We start from the raw sequence: 20,005 nt of genomic DNA on the forward strand, positions 1-20,005 counted from the left end.
AAATGTTTATATTTAGGATAATTAACTTGTTTAAAGTTTATACAAGTTGATTTAGCTTTCAAATGAGCATTTTATTTGTGGACAGCAATTTGACCACACAGGTAATGGTAAGATTGTGTTATCTTCGGGTCAAGGTGACCCGAAAACAAGTGTGTTCGTTGTATCCCTTGTGTTGCGTCTGGGTCAAGGTGAGCGACCTTTCCCTGGCGTCCATAAATAGATATGCAGTGGTGGAGAAACACAAGGGATACCTCAAACACGTTTTTTGGGAGGGCTTCCGGGTCATTTTGACCCTGTGAAACACAAGGGTTATGAGAGAGCGCTACCATTAAGTTTTTCAAAAGTGAATTGATTCAAAATTCAAAAAAATTTTATCATTTTATTATTTATTACCGAAATTTAGTCAAAAAAAAAAAAAAGTTGGATTTTCTCTACAGTAATATTGTTTTTTCCTTCTAATCTAGTGATGGTCTGATGAAGCTTCATGAAGCAGCGTCATTATTTTCAGAGTCCACTAGATGGCGGTCTCTGCACTATTTTCCGTTGTTTTGAACAACTGCTCTAATGAAACATCATTTTTAAACTGATGACGCCACCTACTGACCTCTAAACAATATGACACTGTTTCACGAGGCTTCATCATCACTACTGTAAACTAGTGTTAATAAGTGAAACACAAATCTTATATCGTTTATTTTTCGTTGTTGTATCTAAAGTGGAGTCTGTGAATAGAATGCTGACATTAAACCGGTCGACAAATTTGGCTCAAAAGTGAAGTTAACATCAATATTGAGTCATGTTGTTGTGCAACACTTTTAAATTGAATTACATTAGTAGTGTTTACATTCATTTATCTTATGTATTTATTTATTTATCTTTATGTCACTGGAAGACCTGCTTTTCTTTTGCTTAGAAATGAGTGTCGGTGTGTCTCAAATTAAGGGAAATTGACAACTATAGCGAAATCAATATAAAAAGAAATTGATTTTTTTTCTTTCATATCAGTTGCTGCTGCAGCTCAATTTCTTCACGTGTTTTTGCTGCCACCTAGTGTTCAATCAGAGACATGTCCACAAATCAAGGGATTACGTTTGACAAATGTTTCTTCCTTCACAGCCCGCCATCGAGGATTATGAGGGTCGCTTTGCCACAAGGTAGGCATCTTTTTACCTCCGATAATAAAGCGCTGCCGCTCCCATTCAAGTCATTTAGAGCCAAAATATTGACAGGGAAAATTAAATTGACTTAAAAGACCTAAAAAAACAAAACATGATGTCAATTTTAAACATTGCGTAGATTAAGTGTTTATGAAACTATGAAGTCAACAAGCACATCCTGGTGTGTGTTTATAAGTGTATATTATTGTGAGCGGCTGAGTGTGTGTGTGTGTGATGAACGAGGTGCAAGAGTGTGTTTGTAGTGTCGGTAAAACATCTCGCTGAACCTCATCTCTGTCACCGCTGCTGCTCAGTCTGCAGCTCTCAGACAAGCAGCTCTGTTTTTTTTCAAACCTGAAGCCACTAAAAGGAAACTAATCCCTGCATCTCTCCAGCCACGGAGATGACTTGATGGTTCCCTCATCCACGGATCTGAAACCTTTCAAATCATTGGGCCCCCCCCAAAAAAAAATAAGTGGATGAGGGAATCGGAAGTTGAATCTTCTAATCACTGTGGGTGCGTTTGGAGTCGCGGCTGTAGGTGGACGAAGAGTCGTCTTCTCGTGTTAGCAGGGGGTTAAGGTGGTGGTAAAAGTTTTATTTTTTTAAATTTAAAACCACATTAAGATCAAATGTTTCAGATGCTATGTGAGGAACCTTATGTTGTAAAATTACAGAAGAAATTAGATGATTAATGAATTAATTTACAACACGTTCAATAATAAAAATCACAATAATGATGATTATATCAAATGTATAAGTTGGCTAGTTAGCTGGTCTATGGACATTTTAGTTTAAAAATTACATGTTGGGAAAGAAGTAAGAAATAGGAAAAGAGTGGGTCCTTAAAAAATGGAAATTTATTTAATTATTGAATGTTTTTTCAGGATAAAATAGTCATATTCAGAGGTATTAATGTGGCATTCAAGTCGTACTTTAGAATAATACATTAAAAAACATCCTGACTGAAACTTTTTTTTCCCAGTTTTTATTTAAAATATAATGAAAAAAACATTATTGTTTCAAAGGTGATGACAGTATAGAATAAAAAGGATACAATAAAAAATATATAAAAATTAAATGAGATGAATAAAATAAAACAAGAGACAAAAAAAAAGCATAACACAATCAAGATGATAATAAAGTTAAATACTCACTCTTCTACTCAGCTTTTTCATTAAAGCTATATTTTAAAAATTAAATTTTTGGAAAGAAAAGTTAAAAGAAAAAAAACGGCAAAGTCTACGACCAAAAATTCCAAATGTATTTAATAAGAAAATGTGTTTTCATGAAGAAAAAAAAAAACATTTAGGTTTGAAGACATATTTATAAGTGTATGTGAGCTGAAGTGACTGCAAATGAAAATAAAAATCTCCCAAAGAAAAAATTATATATATATATATATTATAATAAATATAAATGAAATAAAACGAAATTAATAAAATATAAGGAAAGAAAATAAGAGATAAAAAAAAAAAAAAACTATTTTAATTATTATAAAATGTTATTTTGCTTATTTTTTCAGTAAGATGGTTTGTTAAAAATAAAGTTTTATGGGAAAAAAAACTCAACGAACAAAAGTATAGTAAATGTAAATGTATTTACTAATGTTTTAATTATAATATATATATAATACAAATAAACAAAATGAGAGGAATAAAATCAAACGAATAAAAAATAATAATAATAAAAAAAAATAGTTAATAATAAAATAAAACTTTGAAATGTGTTTTTAAATTAAATAAATGTAGAAAAAGGACAAACATGGGAGATAATGTTTGGAGAAATGAAATAAATAAGTAGTTTTCTTTACTCATTTTTAAATGTTACATAAAATATATAATAGATGCTATTATGATATTTTGATAGTTGGACATCGACACTAGGGGGCGCCCGCTGACCACCATCAATTCGAGAACCCCCCCACTCGCCCCCCCTGACACCGAGTCCACCTCGGCTCGGCCCAAACCGCCTCCTCGTGCCCGTCTTTGTCTTCATTTCTCTCTGAGTGTGTCCGACCTGGCAAGCTTCCTTCTCTCTTTGTTCCGCAGTGACAGTCCTGATGGCAAATTGATTTCGACAGTGTGAGAACAGACATACTGACAGACTCCGGATAGCACAGGGGCCTCTTCCTCCCTTCCCTTCCTCCCTTCCTCCCCTCCTCTCTCCCCCTCCTGTCCACTTGTCTCCTCCTTCACCGAGTGGACCAGTTTCATCCCTTCCTTTCTGTCCTCTCTTCCTCCTCCGGGTTCCCTCCTTTTCCCCCTCCTCCGTGCGTCCATCCCTGGGGTGCTGCTGCTGCTGCCGCCGCCGGTGCCGTGGACAGTAGCGGTTGGTGGGTGGAGGATTGCGTTGAGAGCTTCCTGCTCGGCCCGCCGCGATACGGACCCTGAGTTTTTGTTTTATGAGCGCGAGAGAGAAGACTTTTTGCCTTTTTTGCTACTGCTCGTCTTTTTCCTGCATGTACATGGTGGTGTCATGTGGTCGGAGGACATGTTCATGTACTTGTACAAGTGCCAAAAAGACTCGGGGTGTCGTGAAACAAAAAGCCCGGCTCAGGCTCAACGGCCTTTTTTTTTTTCTCCCGACCTCCCCCCGACCCCCTTAAGCACAAGTGTGGGCGCTGTATTATCCGGGTCGCTTTGTTCCAGATGACTGTGTCACCGCTCCAGAGAAACCCATCAGTCGCACCTCGTGTCGGTGGTTCCATGTCCGGAATTTTTTAAAAAACATGTTTCATTTTTGCCTTAATTTACTTTTCCCTGTCGCGACAAGAAGCAAGAGTGTGGGTCATTTCTAAGTTCTCTCAGTTTACTCATGTATTAAGTGGGAAATTGCGATAAATATGCAACGTTATTCTATATCCATTAAAACGGTTGTGAAAAAAACTTTCGTTTTAAGTTGAAAAATAATAGATTGGCAATTTAAATGTGAATATAAAGGAGATAAATATACATTAATAGATTTAAATATATTAAGATATGATCAAATGTTTGGTTAATATTAAATTTAAAGTATATACTTTATTGAATATTTTTTTGATTGTTTAAGCGCTTTGTGACCCTGGTCTGGAAAGCGCTATACAAAAAAAAAAACTGCTTACTTTCTTACTTAATATAATACCACAGTTTTAAATAAAATGGAGTAATTAATTTAATGGTATAAACCACATTGGAAATTAAATGAAATGTATGTATTAAAATTCCTTCATTAAATATTCGGTACATTTTCCGGTGATTTATGGTGAATCGAAAAATTATTATTTTCTTTAAAAAAAAAAAGAAAAAGGAAAATTTGCTGCCAATTCATTTAAATGTAAAATAAAATAAAATATTTGGTTATTGTCACTGATTAATTGATTCAAATATAAAGAAGAATACATCAAAAGTTTAAATGCCTCCTTAAAGTTTTTGTAAAATTTTCTTGGGAATTTCTCGTTTCCTACCATTAAATTGGAAAAAGAAAAAAGTATTTGTTAATTGGTTTAAATATCGTATTAATATGTGTTATCATAACATTTTGTTATTTTCCCCTGATTAGTGAATTTACATGTAGTGGAAAAGTCATTAAATATTTGCAAACATTACCTTAAAATTTCTGTTGAATTAAAACCATTTAAAACGCATAAAAGCTTTTGCTTATTAATTTAAACATAATCTATTATTCCTAGTATAAAATAAATAAAACAATACTTGGTCATTTTTTCCTGATTATATATTTACATCCAACAAAAATACAATTAAGTTAAAATACCTCATGAAATACTTTTGGTTATTATTTCCGTTTGTTCCACCAAAAATAATTCTTGTGTAAAAAAAACAACAAATTAATTACTATATCATTTTATTTTAGAAGAATTTGTAAATTATTGGAAAATAATAAATTAAAAGATATATATAAATATGTGATAAAATATTTGGTCAATTTCCTGATGGTTTCTGATGCATCGCAAAACTTCTTTATTTTTAAATAAAAATTGTAAGTGTTTTTATATATATATATTTGAGTTATTAACTTGGAAATGACCAACAACAACCCTCATTAAATATTTTAAGAGAAGTATATGAAAAAAGTTTAATAATTTATCGCTGCGTATATATGATAATAATGTCACCGACTTTCTTATTTTTGTGAAAATCGTTTCATTCAATTTTTTGCCACACGTTGAAAAGGTTAAAACCTAAAATTCTGCCCCCTGCTGGAGGCATTGAAAGCGGTCTCTGCAATACTGCTGTGAAATATAACATATTCTTTCTAATGGCGGCTTTTGCAGCTCTGTGTTCTTCACGATTGTATCCCCTGAGTGGTGTTTATTTACTCTCTTTTTATGTCCTTTCTTTTCAAAAATTGTCCTTGTAAAAAAAAAAGTATTACCAGGAATAAAGAGAAACTCGTGGAATTGTTATCTTATGCATGCTGTGGAGGAGAAAAAACGTGTGATACTCAAAATTGACCTTGAATGTAACGGTGACTTTTTACAAAGGTATTCTGAATAAAACATATCTCTATATATTAATAAATCGTCGGGTGTGACGGGAAGTTCTGTTCTGCTGCCGACCTTTTTCCGAGGTCTCGCTCGTTCATGTTCGCTCATGTAAGTGACCCGCAGCAAAGCATGCTGGTCCCTGAACGCCTCGTTCCCCCCGCGCTAACAACCTCCTAGCTTCGTGTGTGTGTCGGTGCGACTGTGTGCATGAGTGTGTTTGTGTCTGGAAAAAAAAAACAACGCCTGCTCAGTTAGTTTAACTTTACTTTTGTATTTTTCCTTTTGTGTATCAGTATTTTAAGATGTTGTTGTTTATTGTTTTTGTTATGTTTGCATGCTAATGCCAGTTCAAAGCTAATGTTAGCATTGAAGCTGCCAATGCTAATGTTTATACTTTTTTGATTATATTTAGTAAACTAGTGGTTCATAAATTATGAAAACCTAAACAAAAATAAAGATGTTCAGAAAGAAAAATAATTAATTTAGGGTATAGCTGAACTAAACTTTATTTTAAAACTATTTCTGATCATTTAACACGTCCAAGATTAGCAATGAATCCACTTTTAAATTGATATAAAGTACAATCTAACTTCCTTATCATCTTGGTTACATTACCGTTAAAATATTTTAATTTTATTAAATCATCTTAATATTAGCCATACTAGCTTTAGTGTTATACATGAATTAAATATAGTATTATCACTTATCTAGCCAAAAATCCACGGACAAAAATAAACATTTATATGAGAAACTACGAAGTAAATAATGAAGAAGTCATATATTGATTTTTGAATATTTTTCTTGAAATAAGAAATTAGACATTAATATGTATTATCGTTTATTTATATTAAATCAAATACAAATTTTAACGTTAAGTTATGTTCTATATCGATAAGTCATCCTAATTGTTAATAATGATTATACTTACGCGAATTATCAAGAAAACTGATCATTTGAGTTCTACGCACGAACACAAAGTGGCCACTAGGGGGTGCAAGATGGCGCCTTTTTCAACGGCGTCCCTGGCATGTCACGCATGACTTTTCTTACCATGAATGATCATCGTCAAGTGTTCCCGAAAGTTCATCCTGCGCCGAAAACTAACCAGCAGTAACTAACTGTGATCCATGCATGATCCGAGCCACCACTCAAACCCAAGGGTTCTCTTTACCTTCCAGTTTGGGTCCAGAGTTGTCCCGCTTCTGAAGGGAACAGGACCTTCCGTAAGTCACCACCAGCATCCATCGCTTCTTGGCTACACTTTTTTACTTTTATGTTCGCATTTTGTGGGGGGGATTTGCTTCCTGCTGTCATCGGCTGCATCAAAATAAAAAATAAAAAATCCACCCGAGATGACACTAACCCTGCTCGCATGTCTCCGTTAACTTAAGCCGCTTGCTGTAGTTCGGTGCTAGCTAACCGAGTAGCGCTGTCAATGGTTTCCGCCTAATGCGTCTTCTTGCCCCGCCCCCTTTTTTTTTTTCTCTCTCCCCACAGTGACCGCTCTCTGGAGGTCTACCTCCGACCCACCTACAGCGACGACCGGTCCGCCACCATCTACTACTAGTGGAAGTTTGGAAAAAAAAAAAAAAAACACTTTTTAGCGTCACCGCCGGTGAACGTCCCCGACGACTCGAGTAGATCTTTAGAACGCCGAGGTCTAAGTTGTGTGATTTCTATCTGTGCGTCGGCTTTTGCTCTGTGGTTACGACGGGTGGAGGTGGTTGAGGGTTAGCAACGGTCGCTGTGACCAGTGAAAGTGTATATTTATGGAACGATTGCGAGATATCCTAGCTTGAACGCACATGCTTTTGTGAAGAGATTAGCTTAGCGCCGTTACAGTTAGCCTACATGGGAACTGTGCCTTCCACTTTTCTTTTTTTTTCTAAATTTTGCTCTTTCAATGGTTTGTATTTGTACCGTTTCACGGACTCACTCAGATTTTTTTTCATTAGCTTCTAATCCAACAGGTGGCAAAGATAATTTTTTTATTTAACATTTTTGCTTCGAGGGAGCGGTGTTTTTTTTGTTGTTGTTTTGTTTAGCTTCACGCCCTATTACCTTGTTTTTGTTGTGCATGTTGATGACGATAGCGTGTTTACGAGAACTGTTACATCGACTTTGTTGAAAATATCCTGAGGAAAAAAAACAAAAAAAATATTCTCCAGTTGAGACTCAAAACTGTAACGCACAAAGTTCTTGTAGTTTTCTCATAATTGTCTTTAAAGGGTTGTGTTAAAATAGTCAGTTGTTGAGTCACGTAACTGATGCTAACAACACTGACTGAAAACTTTCTACTAAAAAAGAAGCCAAAAACGATTATATATAAAAATTTAAAAAAAACTATACTTTTTATGAATTTACAGATTTAATGCAAAATAAATGCTAAGCTAATATTGCGAAAAACTGTGCTAGCTGAAACCGTTTAGCTAGTAGGTTTCTGTTGCTAACTTTGTTTTAGTTTAACTAATATGTACTGACTATGATAAGTTGGTACAAAGCAAGATGTGGCTCAAAAGAATATAAATATATATATATATATACATTTCTTTTTGTTCACAGTTTAGCATCTCTGTTAGTATGTAGCCTGTTAGCTCCGTCTTACTTCTGCTACGTTACATTTCATTTCCCCGTAAACACATGAGCTAAACTTTGTTAATTTAGGTAAATGATGCTATGGATGTTTTTCAGAATAAAAGATTCCTTTTTTTTATTTTACTTTTCTTTATCTTTTTTAATTTGTTTTCTCTTCCCCTTTGTTTTTAATTTCATCTTCTTGTACAGAAACCTGCATAAATTATCCAGAATAAAAATACAAATGAGCACATCATTTCTTTTGTGTTGCTTTTTAGATAAATTTCACACACTTACACACACAATAAAAATTATCTGGATTTATTTTTTTTTTCAGACGCAAAAATGAGTGAAACGGCGATGACTGTCGACGCCGGAACCGTCCTCCTCGTCTTCTCAACAGATTTGATCTCTCGACTTCTTTGGCGAATCGTCACCGACTAGTTTGTGGTGTTTATCTCCTTTTTTTTTTTATTGACGGAGAAGAGGAGGAAGGCGTTGACGCCACGGTAGAGTTGAAGTGAAAACTACCTGCTACGTGTTTTTTTTTAAATACAACGGGTGATGATGTCGGACGATACAACGGAGGATAAAAAAGACATTCAACGGTTCACAAATGTGTTTTTCTAGCTTGAAAGGGGCAACAAATGGAGTGAATCTCTAGATGGCACTGTGGACACGGATGAAAGAGGGGTGTGTGGGGGGGGGGGGGCACGGGTACAAGTGTTTCATTCCAGCAGAGGGCGATGTAGAGCAGCTTTCTATATAAATAGAGTCTATGCAAAGTGCTTTGAAATGATGGCGTGAAGTCACTAAAACTGAAGGTAGATTTTTGTCCAATTTCAAGGTTTTCAAGGTTTTCTTCATCAGTTTTTATGATTTAAAAAAATAATAAAAAATGAAATAACAGTGGTCGTGATGAACCGTGATTTTACTACTCACAGCATTGGCGTCCAATAAGAAAAACAAAAAATGTGCAAATCATGAATGGACTCTAGCATGAGGCACTGTCTCATAAAGGGATACCAGGCTTGAGGTGCCCAAAGAATGGAGTCTAAATAATGCTGCTTGGTCTGTGGGCGAAGGACTCGTCCTTCCTCCAGCGCCAGGTTTTTTTTTCTCGTGGCACTTTTATTCTTTTGCCTCGTCCTCACTGTTTCCTGTTTGACAACATAAGTACAGTCCAATCAGCGGGCTCAGAGTGAATCACGTGACTGACATTGACGCAGAAACTCCAGGTGTTTGTGTGACTGATGCTGTCTTCGTTTTCATATTTACAGACTGAAAAAACAAACGTGCTTTCTTCATCAGGGTCGACGTTTAAAGGCAAAATACCCATTTTTTTTTAAATATGAATATTAATCGCTTGGAAACATTACTTTGGGCAACTTTTATGATTTTAATAATTTAGCCACTTACTATAAACTAGTTGATAACAATGCTATTCATACTAGTTTAGCTATTTGATAAAAATGCTAGTTTAGCATTTGTTAGTTTAGCTTACTGATAACGATACTATACTTGCTAGTGAAGCTAGATGATATCAATACTGTACTTGCTAGTGAAGCTAGATGATATCAATACTATACTTGCTAGTGAAGCTAGTTGATATCAATACTATACTTGCTAGTGAAGCTAGATGATATCAATACTATACTTGCTAGTGAAGCTAGTTGATATCAATACTATACTTGCTAGTGAAGCTAGATGATATCAATACTATACTTGCCAGTGAAGCTAGCTGATATCAATACTTTACTTGATAGTGAAGCTAGTTGATATCAATACTTTACTTGCTAGTGAAGCTAGTTGATACCAATACTTGCTAGTGAAGCTAGTTGATATCGATACTATACTTGCTAGTGAAGCTAGTTGATATCAATACTTTACTTGCTAGTGAAGCTAGTTGATATCAATACTATACTTGCTAGTGAAGCTAGTTGATTTCAATACTGTACTTGCTAGTGAAGCTAGTTGATATCGATACTATACTTGCTAGTGAACCTAGTTGATATCAATACTATACTTGCTAGTGAAGCTAGTTGATTTCAATACTGTACTTGCTAGTGATGCTAGTTGATATCAATACTATACTTGCTAGTGAAGCTAGTTGATTTCAATACTGTACTTGCTAGTGATGCTAGTTGATATCAATACTATAATTGGTAGTTGATATCAACACTAATTGCTAGTGAAGCTAGTTGATATCAATACTATACTTGCTTGTGAAGCTAGTTGATTTCAATACTGTACTTGCTAGTGATGCTAGTTGATATCAATACTATACATGCTAGTTAATCTAATTGTTAGCAATAATGTACTTACTGGTTGAGCTAGTTAGGTAGCTTTATGAACATAATTTTCCTGCTTGTTTTAGTTTAGCTGCTAATTGGTAAAAGTCCCTGTTGGTAATTAAGGTAGTTGGTAACACGCGATCATTGCTAGTTTAGCTAGTTGATAACAATGCTAAACTTTTTAGTTTAGCTGCTAATTGGTAAAAGCCCATTTTGAAGTTGATGTAGTTAATAAAAATACCAAACCTGCTAGTTTAGGTAATTGGTAAAAAATCAATCATTGCTAGTAAAGCTAGTTGATAGCAATGCTGTACCTTTAGCTCAGCTCACTTTATTCCTCTTTGTTATTTTCAGTTTGGATCATAAACTCTGTAAAAATCCAATAATGCAACAAATGTAGCTTCTACAAGGTCACCCTCAGTTATACTTGCTCAGGACACAATCTTTTTGAACCATTTTTGTGCTTCATTTATTGTGTATTTGCCTTGCAATGCCTGTTGTTATAGTTCAGTTTCAAATAACCTTCTTTTAATGAAAGTTCCTAAACAGGAAGTAATTCACTAGTTTACCCGACTAAATATGAAAACTAAGACACAGCATCGGTGAGACATGTGAATTCAAGGGCATGCAGAACATCAGACTTATCGATGCCTTACAGACCTGTAGCTTTACCGGTGTCGGCATCGGAGACGTGCGTGATGGAGAATCGTGACACTACAAAACGGTTAAGTGCTACATCGGCAGGTTTGGGGGAGTCGGGTGCAGTTGGGAAGGGGGTAGGTTCGGAGATGGTGTCGGGTGAAGGCGGACAGGGTTCAACAGAAGGGTCTTCTTCAAACTCACAACCACCACCTGAATGCACACACACAAACAAAGTGACGTTTATTCACAGCCGGAGAGTCGTCAGTGAGATTTACACCAAGTAGCAAATTCCTTTGACAAACTCGCCCTCTTCTGAGTGCTCCCCCTCCAAGACTTTAGAAATGCAAAAGGAGTCTTCAAGTTGAGGGTCTGAAGTATTTCCCTCCGAAGGTTTTTTGGACTCCTCGCAGTTGGAGAAGGTGTAATCCGCCAGCTCAGCAGTTGGACTTTCCTTAAAAGTACAAAAGTGTTTGATCAAATCTATGCTAATGCAAACACAAACGCACGTTCCTTACCTGGTCAAAGAGGAACACGGTAACATCATCAAAGAAGGAGACGGCTTTCTTCTTCTTCTCCAGTTCTTCGCAGAATGACTGCGTGATCACTGACGGCATCTTCAGGAGGCTGCGCAGGTGCGAGGAACCGCTGCAGTCGCTCACCACCACGGGCACCATGCTCAATTCCTCCTCGCTCTCCTCGCTCTCCTCCTCTTGGATGTTGTAAATCCTCATCTCCTCATCGGACTCGCTGTCGTCCGAGTCGTCTTCATCTTCCGCCTCCTCCAGTGGAGCCCGGACATTTTCCCCGCACAGCTCCAACAACGACGACGACGACGATAGGTCCACGTTTCCGTTGGACACTTCGCACAAGCTCTCTTGAGAGTCGCACTCTTCGGCATCGATGTCCTCAAAGTCCTCTCCGTTGATCAGACTCTTCCCTCGATCTTCCGTCTCTTCCTGGTTGAATTCTGGAATCTCCTCCTCCTCTGTGGATCGTTCCCCGTGTTCGTCCTTGTAGTCGTCCTGGGTCGAGTCGGAGGACGAGTACCCGCCACCATAGCAGTTGTCCCCTCTGTTACCGTCCTCATAGTTGACCGAGGCCTCTTGAGTCGCTTGTTCAGACTCGCCAGAGAAGCTAAGCTCTGTGCACTGCTCATCTCCTGAGTGTTCCGTCTCCAGGTCCAGATTGCCCTCAGCGGGGGCAGACTCCTTTGTGAGGCAGCCACCCATCTGTGCAGGGAACGGCGCCAGCATGGACAGCTCGGGAACAGAACCTAGACAGTAGGAACTCTGATCCCCCTCCCAGGTGTGACACATCTTCACCTGTTTTGTACTTGTTACTGCGTATTGCTCGGCGTTAACGTCACTTTCACCCGCGAAAAATCTCGTCCCTTCCTCTCGCGGTGTTTTCTCATTCTCTGATTCAGAGAAATACGCGGAGTCCCTGTACGGGTTCTTGTCCGTCTTACCTGTCAACTTAAGCTCGGTGGCTCTTTTGGAAAATCCTTGAGTCAGACGGATGTGTTGGAGGGTCCCGCTTTCTTCTTCGAGGGTCTGACTACCGTAACTTTCCTGAAAATCCTCAAACTCTCTGAAGATAAACTCGGGAGACGCATTGTTCTCCGTATCGTAGCCGCTGTCAAGGGATTTGGGTAGAATTGGAAATGGATCAGGACTAAAGGCTTGGTCACTCGGGCTCTCCAAGGTGAGGCCTTCCGTGCACCCCAGTTTTTTAAGGGGGCTCAGCTCCTCCTCCTCTGCAAAGTCGAGGTGGAAATCCGCAAATAAACCAGAGGTTATATCTGCAATGTCGTCATCTTCATCCTCGCTGCAGATGCCGAGATCCCTAAGGCCAATCCCTTTCGTCACGAAACCAGGGTCCTCCACCCTCGGTTTCCCTGAGGTCATTTGATAAGATAGCTGTTTGTCTTTTAAATCGGTAGACACCGGGTCTTGGGGCTCAGAGTTAGCATGGCACATCTCTGGTATCATTTTAGGCTCTGAGTAAAATCTCTCACCTCTAAATAACAAAAGGTTTTCACATTTTCCCTCCAGCTTCCCCTCTTGCCTCATAGTTGAGTTCTGGATAGGAACTTTGTTTGCTGCTGTCTCTCTTTCTTTGGGACATAAGTAAACGTATGAGCCAGATTCCGAAGGATTTGCACTAAACAACCCTTCGTCTGCCTGTACCACACCAGACGACCTAATATTGAGGAATGTTTTCGTGGTTGCTTTGGTTAAAGACCACATATCTCTTGAGTTGTAATGAAGGTCCATGTAGCCATTGTCGTTATGCTGGCTGTCGAAGCTCAGGATGTTGTTGTTCGCCGAATGGTTTGAGGTCCAGTTGGGGACTTCTTCAAAGAGGCTTTCTTCTTCGCTCTGGCCCACCAGCAGGCCTTCGTCCGACCCCAACTCGATACTAACGTGGTTGATGATTTTGTCACCGCAGACGTCACTGGTGCCTGCTTCTAGGTACGGGTCGCAGAATCCTAAACTTGGACTGCTAACTGCTTGTGAGGAACTTGGAATTTCTAAAGAGCTTGCTGGTGATGACTCCCTGTTCGATTGATGTGGTCTGCACTGGAGTTCACAGTGATGGTAGGAAGTGTTGTTGGGGGGGTGGCTTAGCTTAGTTTGGCTGGTGTTAGACGACCGTCTGGACACGGTTAGGTGGACGATTGGGCTTGTGTCTGAGTCATAGGAAGTAGCTTGAGCGTTGTTAGCGGTCGACCAATAGGCAATCGGTTGTGTGGTACTCTCAAAGGACGGCCTGCTGTTGCTAGCGTGATTAGCTGGACTGTCGTCCATGTTGTCCATGTTGATGTTGCAGTCTGCTGTTTCTTCTATTCGGATGTAGTACTCACTGTTGACTGAAGGGCTGTGAGCACTCAATACTGGGACCACACTTGGATGTTCGGGTTGATAGTAGGATGGGGAAATACTTGAGCTCAGGCTTCCACCATTGCAACCCTCAGAGGGACTTCCTTTGCTGGAGTAGTAGATGTCCTGATAATATGGGTTCCCCTGGCCCAGAGGCCCACTTGTAGAGGACGAACAGTACGGTTGCTCAGCTCGGGCTTCCTCCCATTTGTACTCAAAGTTAAGGCCATGACTCGTCTCTGTGACGGTCAGCAGGTCGTCACCGGTGTCGGACTGGTAGCTGTCTGAGAAGTGGTCCAGCAGGGGAAAGGAGGACGAGGCAGAGGAGGCCCGCTCCCCTGCCGACGCTCGCTTTGTGCCATCAGAGGATGCGGTTGTAGGGGTCAGGATGAGGGACGTATGCGAAGTGCTGCCAAGCAGGTTGGGTTTCAAAGTGTTCCAGCGCTGTTCGAAGTCCTCCTCTGCCTCGCTGGAGCCTTTGGCACACAAGTACGTAACCAGCAGGTGAACTTCCTCACTGCTGGGACGGAGCTCTGGCTGAAGCCAGCAGAACTGCATCACCTCGTACCTGTGCAGACATTCAAGTCCAGACTAGTCAAACGATTCTTTAGATTCAACTCTCTCCTTCCATTCCGTCAGCGCATCACTCACCATCGCTCCACCAGTGGGAATTGGATCTGGGGTTTCGGGAGTTTGAGCTGCTGCTCCTTCACGGCATACGTCAGAACCTGTCTGTCCGAATAGAGTCTGTAGGGCTGGTTTCCCAGCTCGAACAGCTCCCAGACCGTCACCCCCAATGACCTGGAACGACGGAAACAGAAGCCGTAGCCTCAGAGAAACAATTTCTCCACCGCAATGACATTTTTTGAACATGAAATGATTGAATGTTTTACAACAAAAGTAAGTGTCTTCTTATGGATGTTTTTTACATGCAAGTACAAGTAGAAATAATACATTAATTCATGGATGTAGTGAGATGCTTTCTAAAACTGATACCAGATGTTGCTGGATTTAGTTTGGTCGACAAGCAGCAAGTTTCCGTGAACTTCATCAATAAGTTCAGGTGCGATCCAGCGCAGGGGCACCCAGATCTGGTCAGGGGTCACGTAATAGTCCTCCTTAGGGGCGGCAGAAACGGGTGTTAAAAACATGTGCACTCGCGTCTTCAGTCAAACCCAGAACGGTAAAGATTCAGCCACTGACCTTGTATCGACTGTGAGAAAGTCCGTAGTCTCCGATCTTCACCGCCATCTCTGACGTGAGCAGGCAGTTCCGCAGGGCCAGGTCGCTGTCGGCGCACAGGAACGATGTTTATAAATATAAATTATACGTAATCAAGAAGTTGGCTTGTCAGCCAATTCGCTTTTTCGTCGTCTTCGTGGTGATTCGAGGTTCACCTCTTGCAACAAAATCACTGATGCTGGAGTTTCTGACGTACACTCGGGCAGCACCAGGATGTTGTTGCAAGAGAGCGACCAGCAGGGGGCGCCCTTGATCTCATTCATCGAGCGAGGCAAAAAACAAGAGCAGCTCACTTGTGTATGAAGTTATTCTTGTGGAGGTGTTGCAACCCCGAAGCGATGTCACAGGCCATTCTCTGAAGAAGCAGCGGGTCGGGGGCGTCCGAGTCCGTCGACCTGCAGCCGCTCAGATAACTCTTCAAGTCACCCTGATGGAGATTTTTGAAAAAATAAGCTTGTGTAGGACTATTGAGAGGAGGATCAAAAGATGCTCACCAGAGGACAAAACTCCATGACCAGCAGATAGGGAGTGACCTCTGAGCACTGGGACAGACACTGCAGGAGCGCCGGGTGCTGCAACGTCCTGCATAAGAAAACACATTGTCCACTGTAGGCGACGCACACACATGTGTTTGTGTGTGTGTGTGGTGTGTTCTGGTGCACTGACCTGTAGGGCTGGACTTCCTCCAGAAACTGCATCTGCTCCTGGACACTGGCGCTAGCCTTCAGCTCCTTTACCACCACCTGGGTGGTACTGAGGCCCATGTTGACCTCCCCAATCAGAACCTGCCATACAAAAAAAATGGTTATATGACATTTATAATAGACAACTATGAGGATACAGTACGCACAATTGTACTTTGGTGAAATAAATCTGCGCAACAAAATCACGTCGATTTATGTGGCCGACATGGGTTTTAAATCCACTATCTGATCATTAACAAAAAGATTATTTATGTATATTTTTTTATCCAGAAAAACATGTAGCAAACCAACTGTTTATGTTTCTTTTACCTTCCCAAACCATCCATGTCCGATGTCCTTCAGGTAGAGAAGACTATGGCGCCCGAGGTCTGACGACTTCAGCAGCTGGACTGGAAAATAAATATTAAAAATAGTTGGTAAAGAAAAGCGGTTAGATGAAGACACTTCTAAAGTACACCAAGAGACACTATAAATGTACTGGATGACAGGATCTTAAAAGACGCGACAAAAGCAGGACATCAAAAAGCCAATACCTCCGCGGATCCTCATGCTTTGGAAAGACGCGACGAAGGACGAAGGCCCGCCACTCTGAGCGCCGTGAGAGCGACTGAGTCCCCACCCAGTCCTGCATAGAGCTGAAGTACTCGCCCGGAGTGTGAGAACCGAGAGCCGCCGCCGCCGCCGCCGCCGGCCCTAACCCCGACCCCCGGGCGTCTTGGATTCATTGTGTGTTTGTGAGAAAGAAACCCACAGTCGCCGTTTGTGGGAGGATTTAACCCTCCGAGCCCTCGCGCAGCTGAACAAGCTCTTCCCCGTCTTCGCCGCGCTCATCCTCCAACTGCGACGTACACAAACACACATACTGTCCCCGTCCAGCTGTCAAGCAAACACCAGAGTCGTCGTCCCCCCTCACCACCCTCCTAGAACCTATACCGAAATCTATAGCAGACTCGCAAGGATTGGAATTCGTGCCAGCAGGTTGTCCCGACTTGACCATCGGCTGCTCCCCGTTTGACGCGCAGGATCCGTCTGTCGCTTCAAGACACCCGGGGGGTGACATAAGGCCCACCGAGTGACCCCACCCCCTTATCGCCGTCACCCTGGACACCGGCATTCTTCCACCAAAAACCGGACACAAACGCCACTCTGTCGATCGCAGAAAAAGACCTCTGTCATCCTCCGATCTTTATCTTGAGGTTCTCTCCCCCTCCACACTTTATGGTACATGCCACCGCCCCCCCGCCCCCTGTCTCTCCTCATCCCACCACAGACTCTCCACTGTCTTCTAGGCCATTATGCCAAACCTCTGCTGGTGCTGAAATTTCTGCGCCCCGCATTATGCTGACCCACTGCCCGAGCGGAGACTAAATCGGCGCCATTGTCCTCGTCGCTCACGCCCGTCTCTCCTGGTACGCGACGCACCAGCGCAACACAACAAACGGGCCCCATTCACCGCTGGAACCGCTGAGCAGAGGTTGTCACAGCGACAACAATCCGGCACTTCATCACCGCAAATCTCCAGAGTGCCGTCCACCGAAACACCCTCCCCTCGGGGCGTAAAATTAAGAAACGGGCCATTATTCCGAGCGGGAAGAAATGTGTGAGTGAGCATTCCAGTCCCACTCATGACATTCCCCGGGATAATGGCCGGCTGAGATGGACGGAGACGATTGTTTTACACGCTCGCTCTGATGAATTAAACATCCGTCGGTGGGTTTTAAAACTTTGCCTAACCCCTGGGGTACAGTTTTGTTCAGCGAGTCGTATCATTCGAGGTGCGTGAGTGTCCTCATAGTGACGCCGGGAGGATTCGATGACGCAGTTCGTGAGCATGTTGTGTCCCTCGTTGATACGTCAGAAGAATTCATTTTTTATTTTCACTAATTTGTCTGATCCATGAGTCCAACTGAGATGAACTGGTACATCGAAAGATGCCAACCATAAGTGGTCATGTGTACAATTGATGGCACTGGTCTGGGCTTTTTATCTACTGATAGTGGATCAATCTAGTACTAATCTCCGCTAATTTGTTAAAAAAACACCAGTTTGTTTGTGGACCTAGCATTCAACTAGAAGGGTGTACAGGAAATGCCGCTATTTAAGAAAGAAGACCCTAATGGTGCCTAGTTTGTGTGGAGTCCTTCAAGGTTCTGTTCTGGGTCCTTTATTGTTTTTGCCGTACTTGATTCCACCCTTCCTCTCTCTTTGTGCTTGATGGATCTACTGACTCCTTCAAGAAACATCTTAAGACGTTTTTATTTGTTCAGGCTTTTCCCTGATCATCTGGGACTTGTATTTTTCTTGGTGTTATCTTGATCTTTTTAGTATATCTTTTGAGTACTTTTTTTTATCGTTTAAGTGCTTTGTGACGCTCTATAAATATAAATTACTTACTTACTTAGTTTTTAACCCCATCCCTTGTGTTGTCTCTAGGTCAAGGTGACCCTAAGGCCCGAAAACGAATGTGTTTCGGGTATCCCCTGTGTTGTCTCTAGGTCAAGGTGACCTGAAAGGCCAGAAAAACAAATGTGTTTGTGGTATCCTTGTGCTGTCTCTGGGTCAAGGTGACCCGAAAGCCAGAAAACAAATGAGTTTGTGGTATCCCTTGTGTTGTCTCTGGGTCAAAGTGACCCGAAAGGCCAGAAAACAAATGAGTTTATGGTATCCCTTGTGTTGTCTCTGGGTCAAGGTGACCCGAAAGCCAGAAAACAAATGAGTTTGTGGTATCCCTTGTGTTGTCTCTGGGTCAAGGTGACCCGAAAGGCCAGAAAACAAATGAGTTTGTGGTATCCCTTGTGTTGTCTCTGGGTCAAGGTGACCCGAAAGGCCAGAAAACAAATGAGTTTATGGTATCCCTTGTTTTGTCTCTGGGTCAAGCTGACCCAAAGGCCAGAAAACAAACGTGTTGTGGTATCCCTTCTGTTGTCTTTGGGTCTAGGTGACCTGAAGGCCGGAAAACACATGTGTTTGTGGTATCCCTTGTGTTGTCTCTGGGTCAATAAATACATATGCAAGTGATGGAGGTTGTTCATCTTGACCCAGAGACAACACAAGGGTTAACGGCTGAGCAAGAGTTGCCAATTCAAGGCTTGACAAGCTGTCGCTTCACCAACACCTTTGTCCTCGGCGTGACCACGCTTGGCTGACGGCGAGGAGACTGTTTTGAGTTGTAAAAGAAAGTTTAAAATCGCTGACTGGACACAAACTTTTCATCCGACTCCACCGTCTCATTTCTAAAATAGCTCCAACTTTTCTCCACCATCTGCGCAACGAAAAGGTCTAAAGCCTGGACACACGAAAATAAACTCAGGGTACCATCAAATATTCAACACTAAAAACAAACTGCTAAACTGTTCACTCTTCCCTCTCCAGCGGCTTTTCTCACACAATATGCCTCTCGGCTCCGCAGTAGGTGGAATTTTAACTCTGTTACACAACAGACAGATGTCTGTCCCGGGTGCAAGAGGGTGGGGGCGCCAGAGATGTAAACATGACATTTACGTACGTGGAGGACGACACGTGGGATCGTGTCGGAGGCGAGAGAGTTGGTGAACAATACGTGCGATTGGATTAGCAAGTCAGCAGGATTCAGTGATATGTGAGCAAATTCAATTTTCTTCAGAAAACACTGGAGTCATTCTTTACACGTCTATTTGTTAAACTAAATATTTGAGTTTTTTATTTCGTCAAAATTAAGCCTTAGCTCTATTGTTATATATTACAACAATATATTTTTATCAAACCTTATTTGCATTAAAATGTAATTTTATCTCATTTGAAAGACCAAAGATGGTGATGCATTAAAAATGAATTATTTAAAAATGTTAAACTATTTTCAACAAAATCAGAATCATCTCAAGTTTTTAAGAATCTGTTCAGTAACTGTGTTTTTTTTATTTGACTGCAAACCTTTAAATATCAATTTTTACACAATGATTCTCTATAAATTATTTGACGGTTCTTTTAATTCCAGTTTCAAGATTTCCATTAAAAAAAAATATATATGTATTTCGTACGAAATTAT

At 40.9% G+C, this 20,005-nt stretch overlaps 2 protein-coding genes across 7 annotated transcripts in view; one reads left to right on the forward strand and one right to left on the reverse strand.

The window, feature by feature from the left end:
* Nucleotides 1-8,665, forward strand: part of LOC148065115 (BAR/IMD domain-containing adapter protein 2-like) — an 86,673-nt gene extending 78,008 nt beyond the window's left edge. The window contains exons 13-15 of one of the 5 annotated variants that reach the window (XM_087808760.1): nt 1,117-1,154; nt 6,822-6,866; nt 7,141-8,361. In XM_087808760.1, the coding sequence (XP_087664886.1) occupies nt 1,117-1,154; nt 6,822-6,849 (66 nt within the window). In that variant the 3' untranslated portion in view covers nt 6,850-6,866; nt 7,141-8,361. Of the gene's footprint in view, nt 1-1,116; nt 1,155-3,208; nt 3,447-3,483; nt 5,679-6,821; nt 6,867-7,140; nt 8,362-8,554 lie in introns of those variants that run through there. The other 4 variants (XM_087808761.1, XM_087808756.1, XM_087808758.1 and 1 more) reach the window with 4 other exon arrangements.
* A 604-nt stretch (nt 8,666-9,269) lies between these two features.
* lmtka (lemur tail kinase 1 a) overlaps nt 9,270-20,005 on the reverse strand; it is a 30,783-nt gene continuing 20,047 nt past the window's right edge. The window contains exons 1-12 of one of the 2 annotated variants that reach the window (XM_087808750.1): nt 16,515-16,991; nt 16,291-16,370; nt 15,944-16,062; nt 15,772-15,859; nt 15,571-15,704; nt 15,239-15,323; nt 15,032-15,153; nt 14,687-14,836; nt 11,669-14,603; nt 11,460-11,604; nt 11,172-11,363; nt 9,270-9,377 (exon numbers count right to left, since the gene is read on the reverse strand). In XM_087808750.1, coding sequence (XP_087664876.1) covers nt 9,349-9,377; nt 11,172-11,363; nt 11,460-11,604; nt 11,669-14,603; nt 14,687-14,836; nt 15,032-15,153; nt 15,239-15,323; nt 15,571-15,704; nt 15,772-15,859; nt 15,944-16,062; nt 16,291-16,370; nt 16,515-16,530 — 4,095 coding nt within the window. In that variant the 5' untranslated portion in view covers nt 16,531-16,991 and the 3' untranslated portion in view covers nt 9,270-9,348. Of the gene's footprint in view, nt 9,378-11,171; nt 11,364-11,459; nt 11,605-11,668; nt 14,604-14,686; nt 14,837-15,031; nt 15,154-15,238; nt 15,324-15,570; nt 15,705-15,771; nt 15,860-15,943; nt 16,063-16,290; nt 16,371-16,514; nt 16,992-20,005 lie in introns of those variants that run through there. The other variant, XM_087808749.1, reaches the window with a different exon arrangement.

This window comes from Callionymus lyra, chromosome 15 (genome assembly GCF_982586985.1).
Source record: "Callionymus lyra chromosome 15, fCalLyr1.hap1.1, whole genome shotgun sequence".
Lineage (NCBI taxonomy): Eukaryota > Metazoa > Chordata > Actinopteri > Syngnathiformes > Callionymidae > Callionymus > Callionymus lyra.